Below are 20678 nucleotides of genomic sequence, written 5' to 3' on the forward strand. Positions count from 1 at the left end.
TGAAAGAAAGAAAGAAAGAAAGAAAGAAAGAAAGAAAGAAAGAAAGAAGTTAGAGACAAGGTGGACACATGGAAACCAAGGAGGAAAAGATTAGGAGAAGGGAAAAGAAAGAACACTACCTTGAAGGAAATCAATGAAGACAAAATTTCTGCAGAAAACTTAGGAAGAATTCATTTAATTCTAAATAATTAGAATAAAATAGGCTATAGCCTTTGTGAGGAGAAAAAAGAATTGGGTGGAAACTGAATTAAAAACTAGAAAGGGGAGGGGCACCTGGGTGGCTCAGTCGTTAAGCATCTGCCTTTGGCTCCAGGCGTGATCCCAGAGTCCTGGGATTGAGCCCCATATCAGGCTCCTCCACTGGGAAACTGCTTTTTCCTCTCCCACTCCCCCGCCTGTGTTCCTTCTCTCACTGGCTGTCTCTCTCTCTGTTAATAGACAAATAAAATCTTAAAAAAAAAAAACTAGAAAGGGGACCATATGCACCCCAATGTTCATAGCAGCATTGTCCACAATAGCTAAATTGTGGAAGTAGCCGAGATGCCCTTCAACAGATGACTGGATTAAGAAGATGTGGTCCATATATACAATAGGATATTACTCAGCCATCAGAAAGAACAATTACACAACATTTGCAGCATCATGGACGGGACTGGTGGAGATTATTCTAAGTGAAAAAAGTCAAGCAGAGAAAGACAATTATCATATGGTTTCACTCATTTATGAAACATAAGAAGTAGGAAGATCGGTAGGAGAAGGAAGGGAAGAATGAAGGGCGGGTAAACAGAAGGGGGAATAAACCATGAGAGACTGTGGACTTGGAAACAAACTGAGGGCTTCAGAGGGGAGGGGGTGGGGGGCTGGGATAGGATGGTGATGGGTATTAAGGAGGGCACATATTGCATGGTGCCCTGGGTGTTACACGCAAATAATGTCATGGAACATTACATCAAAAACTAAGGATATACTGTATGGTGACTAACATAACAAAATAAAAATTATTATTAAAAAAAAACTAGAAAGGGGAAAAAAATGTTTCCTCTGATATCCAGCAAGTGCCAAGCCACTTTGGTCAAAGCATGGAATTCTAAAAGATGTTTCAAAGAATGTTAACATGTTATTTGGACAAGGAAGGATGTGAATGTTACCTGGTATAGGTCCTCTGTCTGCCTGCCGCCTTCATTACTTGAGGCAACAATACCCAAACTCTTGGCTCTTGGGGTCTCTTTACACTCTAAGGCTATCAAGGCCCTCAAGAGCCTTTAGTTATTTGAATTCTATCTAATGGTATTTATCATATCACATATTAACACTGAGATATTTTCAAAATATTATCTCAAATCAAGAAAACAAAGTGTACTTTTTTGTTGTGTTTCCACATAAACTCAAGGAAAAGTCCAAGATGTCAAGATAACTATTTATTTGAAAATAATGAGGTTATGGCTCTCCTGACAGGTATGATCAAAGAGCTAATTACAGAAGTACTGAGAACATAAAAATTTTATCAATCTCTATAAAAATGTACATATTGATACTTAAGCCTACTACCATAGAACATACTAGAAAACACAAGAATACCCATTCTATTAGCAGAGTGATGACATCATTCACGTCAAATGGTCTCTGGAAATTTCCACCCTACAGTCATGAGACAATGAAAGCGAAAAAGGCAAATCATGTCTTATTACCTAGTAGAAATAGTTTTGACCTAGGAGACAGACCCCTCCAAAGATCCTGGAGACGTCCCAAGACCTGGCGGGCCATAATTTGGGAACCAATGCAATCGATTCATTCTAAAGTCACTTCCATTTCTTCTAACTAATAAAGTGTCTTCTCTCTGACGAGTATTTGTCCTCACTCCCGAACCACCTTCTGAGAACCGCTGACCTGAGGTAACCACAAGACAGACCCCTAGCCCAGGGAAACCCAAAGCGAAAAGCCCGCGGGACGACCCGGGGGCGCTCTGCTTAGCACCGAGAACTGAAAATGCCCCGTGAATTCTCAAGCAGCGCCGGCTCTGGAAACGAGTCCAAAACCTGCCACCCGCGCGCCAAGGCGGGGCCAGAACTGGCTGCCTGCGGCCGGACTCGCCCGACGCTCAGGGCCGAAGCTGCGGCGGCTCTGGAAGCACCTGCCAGCCTCCCGCCCGCCGCAGGTAGGCCGGCCCCCGGGGGGAGGAGCGCGGCTAGGTGCTCTCCAGGTGGCCGCGTCCGCCCTCTCCCACAGCCCTGGACAGCGGCCTCCCGGGATCAGGGCAGGAACTTACTGCGCGCGTCCTCGCGTGGGCCAGGCGCCCCACCGCCGAGCCCCGCGCTTCCTCCGCCCGAACGCGGGAGCCACCCCGGCCTCGCGGATAGCGAGGCCGGGATTGTCGCCGAGATTTGGGGGGAGCCGAGACGGAGGGTCTGGCGGCCGCGGGGAGTACCCAACGACGGGGCTCCGGCCCGGGAGCTGCTGGAACATGCGCCCGGAGCCGCAGGTGCGGGGCCCCGCGGCTCTGCTCGGGGGTGGGGGTGGGGGTTGGGTTCCTCGGAGAGGGGTCAACTCGGCGGACCCGGCCGGATCGGAAAGAAGGCGGAGGGCCGCCCGCGGCGACAGGTGCCTGCCTGCTCAGCGGTCCGCAGAGTCCCGGGGCGCGGCATTTGTCCCTAGGCACTCTCGGGCTTTCCGGGCGCGGGTCGGGCCGGGAGACCGAAACCCGCGCGCCGGGCGCAGTCGGGCGGCTGCTTGGAGCGCAGCAGGTCGGTGACTCAGTCCCCCCAGGAGCTCAAAGTGCTGAGCCAGAGGCTTTTTTGACTTTTTGTTGTTATTTTGTTTGTTTTAGTTTGTTTGACAGTTACCGGACTATGTTTACACTTCTGGTTCTACTCAGCCAACTGCCCATAGTTACCTTTGCGTTTCCTCATTGCACAAGGAGTCCGAAGGAGTCCAGGCATGCTGGAGAAGAAGGTAAGCCTGGCTCCCGTGTTGGAGAAACTCCCCCAGGAACCCCAGCCAGGTGTTACAGACCTCAAACGAGAAAGTGTAGTCTTTGAAAGGACATGTCCCCATCAATCATAGAAGCCTTAAAATATCCTCCAGTTTAGTTTGTGGTCTATTTGGCAATGTTGTGGTTATGTTAGGTACAATTTATACAAATTTATTTCTGTGAGTTACTTTTGATAAATATATATTTAAGACCTGGTTTGTGGTTCACTGAATGGAAAACCTATTTCAACTTATGAAAAGCAGCAAGTGCCGTTTTTTTAGATGAGGCTATGTGGTAATTATAATGAGCATAATTCCTTGTTTTTCCTGGAAAGATGGACAGGGAGTCCAGGATCTAGTCTGGACTTGTTATGAAACCCCGGGGCAAGTTACTTAACCCCTCTCTGCTTGAATTTCTTCCTCTGTAAAATGATGGGGGTGGGGAGCAGAATGATCCCTGAGGTCCTTTTTGACATCAGATTGTCTGGTTATCTGGATAAAGTCAGATGGTTGTGGAAGATTAGGTTTGGGGCTTGCTAACCTAGAATTTCATACCTTGTGGGTTCCAGGTCATAAATAGACTGGTTTCTGTCCACATTTTAAAAGTCTAACCTAGAAACCAGAACCAGCAAAGAAAAAAAAAAAGGCTTTGGCTTCAGCATCCTTCTCCCTCCGTAGTCGTTGTGCTTCCCTATCCCCACAACATTCCTGTCCCTTAATCCTTTTCATCAGATCTACTCTCAGCTCATTTTCATTTGGGAAGGATCTGTTACACTAATACTTCTAGATAACTTATTAATGATTAATACAGCTTGGTGTACTAAACCTTCCAGGAAGGTGTGTGTGTGTGTGTGTGTGTGTGTGTGTGTGTGTGTGTGTGTGTGTGTTTTAAGACAGGACATCTTAACCCAAAGGAACCAAACCCTGATGGCAGAATTCTAGGCAATTGGATAAGCTAACTAATGAGAATAGGGAGAGATTTTGGAAGGAGATCCTTCTTGTTACCTCCCAAGTTCCACCATATATGTGAGTCCACGCATATATAAGGTTGAAGGTCCATACTCAGTGGGACCAGATGCTGATCCCCAGTATGCTGGGGAGTATATTCATTGATTCACATAATGCAGAGATAAAAGACATTCTCAAGGACATCACAAACTATGGAAGGAATTCAGAGATCATACTTAAGTGCAGCTGGCTGGAAATATCTTTGAGAAATTAAATGAGGAATCCTATCTATTTTAAAAGCTGATTTGTTCAGTTAGTAATCACTTTATTAACACATACTATGTGCCTGGCCCTAATCTAAGTACTGGAGATATAGCAATGAAAGACCATAATCCCTGCCACAGAGGACCTCTTCATCTGATGAGGGGGCGAGATGTAAAGAGATCATCTCCATAAGCTATGTGACAGAGGTAGGAACAGAGAGCTCAAGAGCAGAGCAAAAAGTGAGTAGCAGTAACTCTGTCCCCGGAGAGCTGTATGGCACAGAAGCCAATATGTGGAGATATGAAAAGTAACTAGGAAAACAAGGGACCTTCAGCTGAACTCTGATAAAGCCCAAGGGTGGAGTTCAAATGACTCAAAAGGAATTCATTTAGAAAACATGGAGGGTCAGGAGAGATGAAGAGAATGGAATATGTGGGTTGGTGGGTTTGAAATAGCGGAATGCACAGAAGGCCTCTTGGGACGGCCTAAAATGGGAGAAATAGAAATGGGAAGAGAACCTGAGGAGGCAAATACAAAAGGACTAAGGACAGTGTATCCTCCAGCAGGGGCCAGAGAGAAAATAGGAATTCTCATTGGAAGCTCAGGGTGCTCCCAGGACAAGAATGTTTGCTTCTTTGGATAACAAACAAATTTAGAATTACTTAGGATCCCAGTAAGAAAGGACAATATTTCTCCTAAGATCAAAAGGGAGACAAGGAAAAATTTAATAAAGCGCCAAAGGTCTAAAGTCAACCCCTGACTAAATAATACTTTCACGCTCAGGGATGTGACACACAGCAGCCCTGGAGGGCACATTTAATTCAGGGGTGAAGTCTTTTACTGGCATAAGTATCATTTCAGGAACAATAAAAATGTTTATGATTCTCTCTTTCTTATTTCCAAGTTGAAAGTAGTTCTATTGAGTCCCAGCCGCAGGGCACAGAATATTTTTATAACTCAGATAACCTACTTGAAGGGAAGACCGACAATGAGCAATTTGGCACTACTTTCTTACCCCATAAAATGTCAAGATCTGGCCCTATCTGAGAAGTAGCAATACAGAAGCAGATTTCTACTTCTCCATTCTGAAATTAGATTCCATGTAGTTAGGCAGGCCATGAGTTATTTCATCACTGGTTTAGCATTTTAAACCTACAACAAGCTGAGTAATACAGACTGTACCTATAAATTGCTTTAACTGGTAGAATTTAGGTCCAAGAGTTTCTTCCCAATGTCGAAAGGTGAGTTCATTCATTCATTTAGTAAATCATTTTTTGAGCGCCTTGCATGTGTCAGGCACCACGTGCGTACTTTAGTGGAACTTTTCCTTCTAGCGAGGGGAACAGAGCAGTCACAAGTAAGTGGTAACACACCACTTGGTGCAAGACACATCAGATAGTGGTGCGTGCTATGGAGAGAAACCAAGTGTAGTAGGGACAGGGAGCGCCTGAGGTTGTGGGGGGTTGAGGTTTCAAGGTAACATTGAACAAAACCCTAAGGGAGGTGAAAGAGCAAACTGCAAGAAGAAAGTTCTGTTCAGGGGAAACAGCCAGTGCAAAGGCAGGAGAGAACCAGGTGCGTTGGAAGCCAGTTAGCTACAGCACGATGTTAAAAACAGACCATAGGGGAGCAAGAGAATCCCAATGAGAGGTGACGGTGACTTGGAAAATCGTTCATTTTGTTTCCATTTGGCAGTAGTACAAAATCTGCTAGAAGAGAAGGAAGAAGAAAGAATGGAAAGATTCTATGCCACTGGTTCATCACACTGTTCTTAAAACAGCTATCACCAGTGATTGAATTCTAGCTCCCGCCTTGGTTCAAATAGCGTATATAGGTTATTCATAACATAGAAATGTATATGCTGGAGGGGCACCTGGGTGGCTCAGTTGTTAAGCGTCTGCCTTTGGCTCAGGGCGTGATCCCGGCGTTCTGGGATCGAGCACCACATCGGGCTCATCTGCTGGAAGTCTGCTTCTTCCTCTCCCACTCCCCCTGCTTGTGTTCCCTCTCTCACTGGCTGTCTCTCTCTCTGTCAAATAAAAATTAAATTAAATTAAAAAATTAAAAAAAAAGAAATGTATATGCTGGAATAGTGCAGGCCAAGAGAAATATAAGGTAAACTGCATACGTAATTTAAGATTTTCTAATAGCCACATTAAAAAAGTAAAAAGAGGGGCACCTGGGTGGTACAATTGGTGGAGCATCCAGCTCTTGGTTTCAGCTCAGGTCCTGATCATAGGGTCATGGGATCAAGCCCTGCATCGGGCTTGTGCTCAGCACAGAGTCTGCCTGAGACTAAATCTCCATCTCCCTCTGCCCTCCACCCTGTGTGCGCACATGCTCTCTCTCTCTAAAAATAAATAAATAAATCCTTAAAAAAGGTAAAAAGAATTGGTTATATATTATATATATATTTTTTATATATAAAAATATATTTTTTATTTAACTTACCCCATTATGTCCAAAATATCATTTCCAAATATAAGCAATAGGAAACATTGAGATATTTTACCTTTTAATTAAATCTTTCAAACCCAGTGTGTATTTTACATTTATAGCTTGTCTCAATTCAGACTAGCCATAGTTCAAATGCTCAATAGCCGTATGTGCCTAGGGGCTACTTTATTGAACAAAACCGTTCTATAAGATTCAGAGCTGTTTGGAAAAGTGATTGACTAGTGGAAAAAAAGTATCTTGGACAAGGTGTGACTGTTCTCCGAGGGCTAAGAATAAATGGCCAAACTGAGGACATTCATAAATCAGAATTAGTCTTTCAGGCCATGCTCTCTCATCAGTCCTGAGCTGTCTTTCAATTGCCCACTTTAATATCGTCTTCCTTTATACTAATGGTTAGCAATGTGAAACACCAAATTCTTGAAAGCATTTCATGTAGTTTTCAGAGTTTCTGAATTCCAGTCTTGGTAATGTGATCTGGAGCAAGATTTCTTAAGCGTTCTTTGTGTGATACCAGAATGAGTTTAAAGTTTGTGGGTTTTGAAAATACTGCCAGGGTGGGATATTTTGGTTTTGTGTTGCCCTGTGCTTAACTCTATCCTGTTTACCATATACCTTCCCAGTGAAGGTAGAGGGAGTCTTACGGAGCATTGTAGGCACATATTTGGGGGATGGAGAGAGAGAGGCAGCGCCTTGCTTAGGAGGGGCTGAATGTCTGTTAATTAACCTTATCATTACCTTATAATTTTATTAACTTAGAAGTTTAAAATTTTATGTTTTTAGTATAAACTTGCTCTAAAATTTTTAACATAAATCTATTCATTAATAGTTTTAAAACAAAGAGAACTTGGTAATTGTTTAATTCATTTTCCAATTTTACAAATGAGGAAATGGCAACACAGAGATGTAAGTGATTTATCCCAGATAAACAGGCATTAGCTGGGCCAAATCTCAACCAAGAATCTCTGTCTTCTAACTCTTAGTCCAATACTCTGTCCGTGCCACCAGATGCATTTTTCTCAGTCAAGATAATAGAGAGCCAGCCCTTTAGAATTAGAAGAGTCTGACCTGTCATTTCCTGGAAATATAATTGTTTGGAGGGAAAAGTGATATTTAAATAATTTTCATTTATACTAATAATTTTGGACATAACCAACTCAAGTATTTTCTGGGCTTACGCTAATATTTGTATCTCACGTTTAACAGACATTATTTTTACCGATGGCATTCTTTTTGTTAGAATTTAAAATCACACAGGTGGCTCAGTCAGTTAAGCAGCTGCCTTCGGCTCAAGTCAAGATCTCAAGGGTCCTGGGATTGAGCCCAGCGGCCTGCTCCTGCCCAGCAAGGAGATGGCTTCGCCTTCTGCCTCTCCCCCCACTTGTGCTCTGTGTCTCTTCTCTCTCTCAAATAAATAAAATCTTAAAAAAAAAAAAAAAAGAAATTAAAACCATACAAAAAGGTTTGTTTTAATTTTACATCAAAAGAATTATTCACGGGGTGCCTGGGTGGCACAGCGGTTAGGCGTCTGCCTTCGGCTCAGGGCGTGATCCCGGCGTTATGGGATCAAGCCCCGCATCAGGCTCCTCCGCTATGAGCCTGCTTCTTCCTCTCCCACTCCCCCTGCTTGTGTTCCCTCTCTCGCTGGCTGTCTCTATCTCTGTCAAATAAATAAATAAAATCTTTAAAAAAAAAAAAGAATTATTCACTTTTTCCATAATTAAAACAGGAATGTTCTGCCCTATTTTTATCAACCTTTGAAATCTTTCTATTTCTTTATTAGTCTTCACAACAAAAGAAGAAGCAAACCTTTTCATACACAGACACCTGCTATATAATAGATTTGATTTGGAGCTCTTCACACCCGGTGACCTAGAAAGAGAGTGCACAGAAGAACTTTGTAACTATGAAGAAGCCAGAGAGATTTTTGTGGATGAAGATAAAACGGTAATTTGGTTGACAGTGTTAATTGGCTGGAAATTGATTTAATCATACTTGAGAAAATGGCACTTTCAGTCATCAGAGATTTTATGCTTTAAATAAAATCGAGATTTTATACCTGTTATCCCTTTCTACTTCCTTAAAATGCTAATTAACCTATTTAGACTTGGCTTTATACTTAATTAAGTGGACTTACAATAATTGGCAAATTATCAATTGTGTTGTGATTTTGTGCGTGTGATGTTTATTATATTTAAAAACAATCATGAAGTAGAGTGAATTACATTTTAGGATATTATTTGAGTTAGTTCTTGGACTCAGGCTTCAATCATTCTAGACTCAGAGCAATTTTTCCTACCAGTGACCTTATCTTTTCTGATTACTATATTTACTAACAATCTACTATGTGCCAAGTGCTCTGCCAGAGACTGAGGATACAAAATATTTAGTCTCTGCATTCAGGAGCTTAATGTGTGGTGTATCTGTGTAATTTAAGGGAGAAACTTTTAGCGGTTCTCCTTTGAAATATAATTAAATCCTGTCCGTTAATCTTGGAACAGTACAAAACAAACAGCACGGTTCCTGTTATAATCTGGCATCTTCTTAAAGAATGTTAAGTGACTCAAATTCTTTACTTTTGTAAATTAAATAATCACAGCTCCTTTTCCCTTTCCTGAAGAGTTCCACTTTAGTCTTTGGTCAGTGAGAACAAGGAACTCTAGGTATCCTTCAAATGCAGGCATTAATGGAACTTAGTTGTTTTTTTCTCCCAAAATTGTGCCCAGCCTCTCATTCCCTGCTAATATCTGCCACATCTGCTCGAGAAGGAAAACGAAGTCTGTACTTCATAATTGTGCCTGCTGAAATTTTATTCTGTTTCTTTGCAAACACATTTTATGATTTTATCTGCCTTAAAATCTGCCTCATTCTCTCAAAGGACACTAAACTTAAAGAATCTCAGGGATGTCTTTCCCAAATCAATCCCTTTCAGTACAATCTCCTAGCAAACCGAGGGTGCACCGAGCAGAGAAAAATTCAGACTCCTTTTCAAACTTGCTAATGGGGCCACGGCTTCAACCTCCGCCTTTGGTGCCGTTGCGGACTAATGTGATCATTTCACCGCATGCCCGAGCAGGGACTCTGAGCAGGTGAAGGGAGAGTGGCAGGGGACAGTAGTAGAGAGCTGGCAGTCATCCTCTGACCAATTCCAGAGTCAGGAGAAACCATGGTGGGTGGCAACGCTTTAATTAAAGTGAGTCACGCTCTCCAACTTGAATAACCTAGTGTTCTAGCTGTGGCACATGCCAAGAATTTACCACCCCAGTCCAGGTCATTGGGATCACATGAAATGATAATAAAACAATGAAATAATCTTGGAAAATTCACCTTTCTCTTAGATGGCGTTCTGGCAGGAATATTCCATCAAAGGACCAACCACAAAATCAGGTAAGGCAAGAAATGATGGAATTTAATGCTCTTCCCACCCTCTCTCTATTATAATCCATTTTAGTTTCTTTGTTTGAGTTTGGTTGTTGCTCAACATACATGCCTTGTAAATCCAGGGATGATTTCTCAATTATACACTGGGCTATCTAAGACGGAGGAAGTCACATTCATCTTTACACACTGAAAATCAAGTTTGGTGAGATACTAGGGAAATGAGATAATAGGCTTAAAGCTGTTTTAAACAACTCAGCTAAGTCAAGACTTGCACAGAATAAAAGTAGGACTCCACTAGTTCCAAGTGGTAACCTATTTTAATTTTTTTTCTCTTTTTTACCATTACAAATAAATGGAATACTTCTGCTGCTAGATAAATTAAAAGTGTTAGAATTAAATAAGTTCTATACAGGGGAGATCTTTATTTTATCTGTATTATCATATCTAGCTGCTTTTTAGTCAGATCTTTTTTTCCCAGATCTTCCTGCATTCCCATCAGGTAGAGCCCCAGCTATGAGGAGACTTTATTACATTGCTATGCTAGTGTCGCTTAGTACAGTTATCTGAGTATTTAATACCAAAATACGCCTAGTTGAACAAAGAATATGTGTAGTCTTTTTTTTTTCAAGTTTATTTTTTTAGTATCTCTACCCCTATCATGGAGCTCGAACTTATGACCCTGAGGTCAAGAGTTGCATGCCCTTCTGACTAAGCCAACCCAGGCACCCCAGAATATATTTAGTCTTGAATACTATCCATTTAATATGATCTATTTTTTTTTAAGATTTTATTTATTTATTTGAGAGAGAGAGAGAAGGAACATAAGCAGGGGGAGTGGGAGAGGGAGAAGCAGGTTTCCTGCTGAGCAGGGAACCTAACTGGGGGCCGGGATCATGACCTGAGCTGAAGCCAGACGCTTAAGGACTGAGCCATGCAGGCACCCCTAATATGACCTATTTAAAGTAAATGAAACTTGGGGTCACCTGGTGAGCTCAGTGGGTTAAGTGTCTGCTTTCGGTTCAGTTCATGATCCCAGGACCCTGGGATGGAGCCCTGCATTGGGCTTCCTGCTCAGCAGGGGAGTCTATTTCTCCCTCTTCTCCCCCGCCCGCCCCTCTCCTCCCCTCCCCCCACTCATGCTCTCTCTCACTCTCTCCCTCAAATAAATAAATAAAAACTTTTTTTTTGAAGATTTTATTTATTTATTTGACAGAGAGAGCACAAGCAGGGGGAGCGGCAGGCAGAGGGAGAGGGAGAGGGAGAAGCAGACTCCCTGCAGAACAGGGAGCTGGATGTGGGGCTTGATCCCAGGACCCTGGAATCATGACCTGAGTGGAAGGCAGTTGCCTAACCAACTGAGCCACCCAGGCACCCCTAAATAAAATCTTAAAAAAAATAAAATAAATGAAACTATAACTAGGGCTTTTAAGAAGTATCATTTACACATTTTTGTCACTAGCACAAAGACTTTTTAAAGAAATCAATATTATTAGGTTCTTAATAGTATGCTTAGATTCGGTGTTAAATTAATTGAGATCATAGGCAGTGCTTTTCAGTTGTTATATCTATGTTATTTTATTGATTTCTCTTAAGATGCTAACAGAGAGAAAGTTGATGTCATGGGCCTTCTGACTGGATTAATTGGTGCTGGAGTATTTTTGGTTATTTTGGGATTACTTGGTTACTATCTTTGTATCACCAAGTGTAACAGGCAACAATATCCCAGGTAAGTACCAAGTAAAAATATTGAATTCACTATTATACATTCTATATTGTTATTTTCAAATAGATAAAAATGGCTGCCTATTTTTTAAATAAACATTTTACTCTAGAATAATTTTAGATATACAGGTAAGTTGCAAAGATCACACGGAGAGTTCCCATCCTTCACCCAGTTTCCCTCATTGTTAACATCTCACATTCCCACAGTACATTTGTAAAACAAACCAGCCAACACTGATACGTTACTATTAACTAAACTCCAGACCTTATTCAGATTTCACCAATTTTGCCATTCGTGTCCTCCTTCTGCTCCAGGACCCAGTTGAGATAGTACATTGCATTTAGCTGTCATGTCTCTCCAGTCTCCTCTGGTCTGTGACCGTGGTTTGGTTGCCTAATTTAACACTTACATAAACAATGAAATGATGCTATTTCTAAGATCCTTCAAAAGAATACAAGAGGATTCACACGGGTCAGCTTGATTTTTTAATATTCTCTTCTTAAGCAGGAGGTAGATACCAGGGTCCCCACATTGTTTCCAGAGGTTAAGAAGTCCCATCAGTTACTCTAAGTCACAGCATTAGCAGATCTAGCCATGTGGTAACCCAAATAGAAACAGTGTGATTAGCTTTTAAATTCAACCATTTTTATTGATACTTTAAATAAAAATGAATGAAATAAAATGGTTGCCACTTAAAGATAATAGCCCATCAATAAAGCTTGATAAAAATTCATAAAAGCCATAATTGTTTGGATAACAGAACCTCAAATCCTCATTAAAATAAAAAGTTATTCTCTATTATCTCTATTATCTTCTCAGTAAGTGTAGATGAGTAAGTATAAAAGTAACCTGATTCCAAAAAAGTACCGGGTGCTAAACAGGCTATTCAAAACTGATGCTTACATAGCCCTAGTCACACTTTCAAATTCTGGGAAAAGCTCATGATTGTGACCAGCTGACGAAAGGGTTATGGAAACAGTGGTGATGGTGGCACAACATTGTGAATTTAATTAATACCACTGGGCTGCACACTTAAAAATGGTTAAAATGACAATTTTTATGCTATATTTATTTTACCACTATGCATTTTTTTTCTTTATGCTAAATTAAGAGTTTAGGGCAGCAGACATGGAATTAGGATTCATCTATTGGAGGCTAAAGCTAAAACCATGGGGCGCCTGGCTGGCTCAGTCAGTAGAGCATGCGACTCTTGATCTCGGTGTTATGAGTTCGAACCCCACGTTGGGTGTAAAGATTGCTTACAAAAAACAAAAACAAAACAAACCGAAGACATGAGAGTAGGCAAGTTCTCTGAGTGTGATGAAAGGACAGATAGAAAAGGACAGAGCCCGAAGGGGTACCCATAACAAAGGTGCAGAAAGAAGACATGCCAGAAAGAGGGTAGATAATGGGGGCAACATAAATTGTAATTCTGTCCCCAAGCTGGAATTCTTGAACAGCACTCTGAAGCCTTAACATGACCTGTGGGCATGGACAATTGAGTTTGTCAGAGACCTCGTAAATCCTATAAAAATCTGAGAAATGAGAAAAAGTAAGGAAGAACTTGCCTAATTGTCTTAAGCCACCATCTTTTAAGCCGAGAGACTTTTGTTAACTTCCCTTATTTAACGGGTAGGAAATGAGCAAGGCCTTTCCATTTTCTAGGACTTTTGACTAAAATTTTATTCAGTGTGGCTTTCTCTACAAGTGGGGGCGGAAGTCCTGGAAGCTCTCAGACTAATGAAGATCTAGGCAAAATTTGTCTTTGGAGACTCTTCTTTCCTTTTATCTTTCTTTTCCTCCTTATTCATAATGTCTCTCCAAAGTAGTTCCTGTGTACCCTCATGTGTAATAACGGTGCTCAAGGCCCAATAGCACAGCCATCATTCAGTGTCCTCATGCATGGTATTTTCTTCTCTCTTCTCTGCACTTCGCTTCATTTTTCTACTTTTCTGCACCACCACATCTTCTTACTTTAGGCCTTTTTATTCTGAAACCTTCTAGCTTCTTGCCTGCCGTAGGTTAGAAGCAGAATTCAAAGGCACAGGGAGCAAATTAGTGCCGTTATTACGTATGTTTTCTGTGTATGTTATCGTAAAATATTAAAACCCTGAATATCTCTTATTTTATTTTGTTTTACGATTTTATTTATTTATTGGGGGGGGCGAGGGAGAGGGAGACACTCTTAAGCAGATTCCACACTGAGCACAGAGCCAAACACAGGGGTTGATCTCACGCCCCTGAGATCATGACCAGAGCCAAAACCAAGAGTGGGATGCCTAACTGACTGAGCCACCCAGGTGCCCCTGAATATCGCTTATTTTAAAAGCAAGAGTAGTTATACTTAATGTTGGTACAGTATAATGCTGTATAGATCACAGATCATTTTTACACCTATTGTCTTACTTTGATCCTCAGAGCAACCTTTTGATTTTAGGGGACATTGAACGCTACGTTTATAAGACATTCTCTTATTTTGGGATTAACTTTTGAACACTTACTAAAGTACTTTTCATCTATTATCCCCAGAAATTCTTCTGGCGGAGTTATTTGTTCTCTTTCTGTATTTTGCAAGTCTGGAAGTGGGGGAAGTGTGAGGAAATATTTGAGAAAGAAAAGAGTAAAAAATAAGATCATTGTCAGAAAAGTTTGTCTCATTCTTCTGTCAAAACATGCCAAGAAATAGGAAACAAGATGTTTTCATATATTAGTTCTTATATTTTATGGAGGAAAATAGGCATAGTATGATGTTGTGGGTTTATTTGAATTATTGTTGGTGCATACTTTCTGATATCTATCATTTAAGATGGGTGTAAGAAATCACCATGGAGATTATTTAACAGCTTTGATGTAATCATGATATTGTTCCTAGAGCTCACAGTTGGAAGTCAACATGGAAGAGTTTATTGGTTCAACTTAAACATCTGTCTCTCCTGTTCCCTATAAGCAAACAAATAGAACTTTTCGTCCTAAGTTAATGAATGTGGCAAGTGACTAGCCTACCAGGAACCTGTTCCAGATTTCTGACAGAGGAGGAATTGTGTCGAGCCCTCTAAGTAAACTCTGTGACGGCTGCTCTCAGTCACCCCCCACCTATTGCAGGGCTGACTATCCAGTTCCTAGATTTACACGGATCTTCTTCACTTCACTTCACTTCACTCTCTCTTCAATCACCCTCTCTCCTTTCCTCCAGTTTCATATCTCATGATTACCTCCAAGGAAGAGGTGTTCTGATATGCAAATTGACTGCCTTAGTTTGGAAAGTGTACAGTATTTTGAGTCTGCTTAACTGTCTCTTGTCAGGAAAAATATTGTAAGTATTGACGAGAAGTTGGGGATTACCTATGAATTTTAATTATCTTAATTAGCAGTAGTTCTAGGAACTTTATTTATGCATAAGTACTTAATAGACAGCCAACTTTACAATCTAAACAGATCGATTTACAAATGTTTAAATTAGAATTCATAATTCAATAGTGAGAAGGGAAAACACAGGCTCAAGGCACCAGACCCCTAGTGCATTTCAATTTTCATTGGCTGGGGTAGCTGACAGAGTTTTGTGAAAATGGTGGAACTTGAACTAGGCCATATTTTTTTTTTTTTTTTTTAATTTTTGGCCTTGGGACAACGGAGTCGGGAAAAGACAATAATCTGAAAAAGCAAGCACGGAGGCAAGACAGAGAATTCATTGCACATATAGAGGAGTATAAAGAGAGTATTTTGCAAGAGCAGAGAGCTGTGAAAAATAAGGTGAGGCCAGAATAAGGAAGGCTTTAAAAAGGAGGCATGGGAGCTGAACTTGACTCAGTGGAAAGTAGGCTGCAGGATAGACTTTTGCAAAGAAGAGGGACGAGACAGAAGTGCTATTTAGGAGGGATGGACCAGGCAGCAGGACTGTTGGGGGAGCAGAGGAGAGATACAGGCATCACCTGCCATGATTATCTCTGTGACATCAGTCTCCTTGGCTTGGAATACTGCTGCCTTCCAACAAGAAAGGATTTGATTTCACACTGTATTTTGAGAAAGTTTTCATTTAGGAGTGGGAGAAAAGGGGAATTAACATGTTTTGAGTCCTTATTATATAAGCGTTCCAGACACTGCTTAGTTGCTTTACATACAACATTTTTCTGAATCCACACGAGACAACTCTGTTGAGGTAGCTCTTATTGTCCCCAATTTACTGTGAAGGAAACAGATAACTTGCCTTTGGCCACATAGCTATGAAATGAGAGGATCCAGTTTCACATCCATGTCTGAATCCAAAGCTCTCAATCTCTCCCCTATACCAAGACTCTTTCAGAGTTTATGGGTAAAATAAAAATGTTGTTATATTAATAAATTGTATTCAGGGGCACCTGAGTGGCTCAGTCGGTTAAGTGTCTGTCTTCAGCTCAGGTCATGATCCCAGGGTCCTGGGATCGAGCCCCACATCAGGCTCCCTGCTCTGCCAGGAGTCAGCTTCTCCCTCTCCCTCTGCCCTGCTGGTGCACTCCGTCTCTCTCTCTCTCAAATAAATTTTTAAAAATTTTATAAAAAAATAAATAACATTTGTAAATAAATTGGGTTCAACTTTTTTAATATTGCCATTTTAACCTAAAAATGCTGCCTTTCTAGACCTAAATGTGATGTCTCTGTTTAGTTCTTCAGCCACCTATGTAAGAGGGGGCAGGCACACTCCCTCCATCGTTTTCAGAAGACCTGAGGAGGCTGCCATGACTCCATCACCCCCTGCAGTGGAGGACACAGGATTACCTTCTTACGAGCAGGCAGTGGCACTGACCAGAAAACAGAGCATTTCCCCGCCACCACCATATCCTGGGCCTGCCAAAGGGTTTCGAGTATTTAAAAAGTCTATGTCGCTCCCATCTCACTAAGCCCGCCATGGTGGTATAGGAGATTCCTGTTATTTGAATGGTTCGTTCTCCCCGAACCAAAGAGACATGTTCCTTCAGCCCTTTATGACAAACTGCAAGGAGCAAAGAAAGAATAAGCAGGTGTATACACCACCACAGCAGTTCCGTTGGCATCTTGGACCTGAACTTGATCATCCTCAGCTTGATAAATAACTTACCGTTACCAGTTGGATAAGAACCTTGGACTCCATATCCTTGCAGTAAAGAAGAGAGCACTTTTTTTGTTTATTTTAATGGTTCAGAAAATCTGTGTTATGGGTGTCATAGCTAGAACCGCTGAACTATCTTTTGTACAGATAGAGGTTGTAGATTTCTCGTCTTATATATTAAAAAAGAATTTCTGATCGTTAGGTTATCCGAAGTCAGAATATTAGACCCACTCTTTATTAGGATTTCTTTGTAGTTGGAAATAGTTCATAAAATTGGACATTTCAATATAAACTGGTGGCCTTAATATAATCACTTGGTTTTACGTTTTAAATTATTACATAGCATTCACCATATTTTGTAGGTTTTAGCTGTTAACAATCGCTATCAGTCATGTTTTGTTATGGGAGTGGAGTAAATAATTTTAAAAAGTCACTTGCTAGGGAGTTAATTCTTCAGAGGTTACAGGGTTGCAATGGCAAGGATTTGAGAGGGTTGTTATACTATCAAATACATAGGCTTCACATCTAGGAGTGACTAGAACTTTATGATAAATTTGCCCATGCTACTGAGGAATAGACACATCCATTTTCATTGCTAAATTATCTATATATAACTACATAGAATTGTTTCCCTTGAAAACGTGTTGAAGTTTATAAATAATAGTTCGAGAACCTAGAACAATTAATTTACTTTTCTGCTATTAAAATAATACTAACTAAAGTTACCCAGCAATCCCTTGTATCTCTTAATGACCGGACCCAAAACACCGTAAATAATCATTTTAACCTATACTTTGTCTCTTCTTTTAATTGTATACATGACCAGTCTTCCTTAAGAATGTGGTAGAAAATAAGCTATAAACCTCTAGAGTGAGTGTGTTTGCACACATTTATGTGAGTGGGTGTGGATGTAGATGTGAATTTGTTTTCTCTTCGCAGGAACTCAAGAAATAACATACTCCTGAGAAATAAAACAGAAAATTCTGTTCTTGTTGTTTTGCTAGGCATTGCATTTTCCTATTATTTAAGACCATTTGTAAAATTGTATTTTGTTTTATAATGTTTACACGAGTGAGACTAAAACCCACATGTATTTGGTAATTCCTTCCAATTAAATGTTTTGAAAGTATAAATCGTTACAATGTGTGTATGAGTGTTTATGTCACTTTTAAGACAACACGATCTTAATTAAGGCAGACATAAGCAAGACAATCATTACAGACTGCCAAACACTTTATCCTTCTAGATTTTGGGGTCTCTTCAATTGCTTATCACAAAGAAATCACCTAGCAACATTTAGATATAATTAGGAAAAGTGGTCTTTTTTTTTTTTTAAGATTTTTAAACGTGGAGCTTGAACTCAAAACCCTGAGATCAAGAGTCACGTGTTCCACGGACTGAGCCAGCCAGGCGCCCCAGGAAAAGTAGTCTTTTTAAAGCCACCTACATTCCCTATAAAAATTTTACTACTATAGGGCACCTGGCTGGCGCAGTCGCTAGAGTATACAACTCTTGATCTTGAGGTCATGAGTTCAAGCCCCACTTTGGGTGTAGAGATTACTTAAAATAAAAAAAAAATGACCATTAGTCATACCTTGACTTTACAGAAGGACTATTTTCTCATGTAACTTTGCACTCTGCCCTTATTTTAATTCTCTTTAAAAGGTCAGAGGCAGGGGTGCCTGGGTGGCTCAGTCGGTTAAGCATCTGTCTTTGGCTCAGTGGGGAGCCTGCTACTACCTCTCCCTCCACCCCTCACCCCTGCCCCGACTCTGGCTCTCTCTCTGGCTCTCTCTCTGGCTCTGCTCTCTCTGTCAAGTAAATAAATAAAATCTTAAAATAAAATCTTAAAAAAAAGAAAGAAAGAAAGGTCAGAGGCAAACTCTATTTTCCTCACTTTGTAGAATTCAGACTAAGGCATAGAAGTATAATTTGTCCTAAATCTAACATGTTGGTGAAAGCTAGGTTTAGAAGAAACAAGCATACTTTTCCAGGCCCATCTCAAACCTACAGAATTATGGTATGTTAAATTATGAAGAACAGGGATCTTATTACTTAATTCTAGGTCTGTATGAGAAATGTATGACCCTCTGTCATACATATGTAAATGTATATAGGTTCATATATTACATATATGTATATGTATTCTCACATACATGTATTTCTTAGGGTGAATAGAAATATAAGACGGGTACCCGGCCGGCTCAGTTGGAGGAGTATGCGACTTTTGATCTCGGGGTCATAAGTTCAAGCCCCACATTGGGTGTACAGGTTACTTAAATAAATAAACTTAAGGGGTGCCTGGGTGGCTCAATGGGCTGGGTCTCTGCTTTCGGCTCGGATTGTGATCCCAGGGTCCTGGGATCGAGTCCCACGTCAGGCTCCCTGTTTGGCGGAGGGTCTGCCTCTCCCTCTCCCCCCAGCTCATGCTCTCTCATGCTCTCTCATGTGCTCTCACTCTCTCTCTCTCTCAAATAAATAAATAAAATCTCTAAATAAATAAATAAATAAACTTAAAAAAAAAAAGGAAAAAAAAGAAATATAAGACAGGATGTATCAGGCACCTGGGTGTCTCAGTCGGTTAAGCAGCTGCCTTCAGCTCAGGTCATGATCCCGGGGTCCTGGGATTGAGCCCTGCATTGGGCTCCCTCCGCAGTGGGGAGCCTGCTTCTCATTCGGCCTCTGCCTCTGTCTCTGTCTCTCATGAATAAATAAATAAAATCTTTTAAAAAAATAAAATATAAAATAAAACCAAGACTCGAATTGGCCAAATGCAGGGACCTCACTTGGTCCATTTGTGAGCAGGCCTGGTACATGTGCCCACCTTATATCCAGAGTGCAGGATATTATCACAGGAAGTTGGGGAGAGACAGTTCCCCAAAAGAAGTTGATGCTGTTACCAAATCAGGGGCAAATAGATGTTGAACAGAAAAACCAGCAGCTCTCTACATCGCACATCAAAAATCATCCTGAGACAGGTGACTAGACCAATCAGAATTTCTTGTACCGAGCTACATGAGGTGGGGCAGGGGCTAAACAGTCCAGAGCCAAGAGGATGGTCAGAAGGAAGGCTATAGTAGCCCTAACCTCGTTTGTTCAAACCCATTAACACTTGTTGAGCACCGTAATAGTTTTATTCTGCTGTATAATAAATTACCATGAATTTAGTGCCTTCAAACAACACATTTATTATCCTACAGTAACTATGAGTCAAGAGTGTAGGCACAGCTTACCAAGGTCCTCTTCTGGGTCTGACAAGACTGCAGTCAAGGTGTTGAGCAGGCTGTGTTCTCATCTGCAGGCTTCAATGCAGAAGAATCCACTTTCAGTCTCACTCAGGTTGTTGGCAGAATTCATTTCCTTCCCTCTGTAGGACCAAAGACACTTATAGGCTGGAAGCGAAAGGTCAGCCTCAACTCCAGAGGCTATTTGCAGTTTCTAGAAGGTGCTTGCACATAGGATTCGTCAACATGGCCACTTCCTCAAGCCAGCAAAGAGATCTCTGGAGTGTGTCTGCTAGCAAAACCAAGCCTTATGTCATGTCACACAATCCCAACAGTGATATCCCATTTCCTTTGCTACTTTCTATTGGTTAGAACAAAGTCACAAGTTCCACCAGCATGCAAGGGGAGGAGAGTTAACAAAAGTGGGAATACCAGAGGTGAGGGACCATTGGGGATCACGTTAGGGTTTGTACACCATTAGCATTTATCATGCGTCGGTTCCTAGGCCAAATACTTTCTCTATGATCTTTCAGTTCATGTGAGCATGTTAAAAAGTCATATAAATGCAAGTTAACACCTAATACTAATATTATTGTTGTTTCTTGAAAACTTTGTAATGTCTCATTATTTACCATTTCCATTCATCTTGTTCATT

At 41.0% G+C, this 20678-nt stretch overlaps 1 protein-coding gene across 3 annotated transcripts; it reads left to right on the forward strand.

The window, feature by feature from the left end:
- Positions 1-2092: 2092 nt before the first annotated feature.
- Positions 2093-17903, forward strand: PRRG4 (proline rich and Gla domain 4). Of its 3 annotated transcripts, none has more exons than XM_034646278.1 (6): positions 2093-2155; positions 2825-2949; positions 8417-8580; positions 9972-10020; positions 11608-11740; positions 16377-17903. In XM_034646278.1, the coding sequence occupies exons 2-6, from the start codon at positions 2847-2849 to the stop codon at positions 16609-16611; spliced, it is 684 nt and encodes a 227-aa protein (XP_034502169.1). In that variant the 5' UTR covers positions 2093-2155; positions 2825-2846; the 3' UTR covers positions 16612-17903. The 3 variants fall into 3 exon arrangements, with proteins under 3 accessions (XP_034502169.1, XP_034502167.1, XP_034502168.1); XM_034646276.1 differs by lacking the exon at positions 2093-2155 and adding an exon at positions 2211-2479; XM_034646277.1 differs by lacking the exon at positions 2093-2155 and adding an exon at positions 2211-2479 and having other exon boundaries at positions 2837-2949.
- The last annotated feature ends 2775 nt before the right edge of the window (positions 17904-20678 follow it).

This window comes from Ailuropoda melanoleuca, chromosome 16 (assembly GCF_002007445.2).
Source record: "Ailuropoda melanoleuca isolate Jingjing chromosome 16, ASM200744v2, whole genome shotgun sequence".
NCBI lineage: Eukaryota > Metazoa > Chordata > Mammalia > Carnivora > Ursidae > Ailuropoda > Ailuropoda melanoleuca.

Coding starts and splice junctions, on each gene's coding strand:
- PRRG4 (XM_034646278.1), top strand. CDS start 2,847: ATGTTTACACTTCTGGTTCTACTCAGCCAACTGCCCATAGTTACCTTT. Junction 8,581..9,971: donor TTGTGGATGAAGATAAAACG/GTAATTTGGTTG, acceptor CCTTTCTCTTAG/ATGGCGTTCTGGCAGGAATA. Junction 10,021..11,607: donor AGGACCAACCACAAAATCAG/GTAAGGCAAGAA, acceptor ATTTCTCTTAAG/ATGCTAACAGAGAGAAAGTT.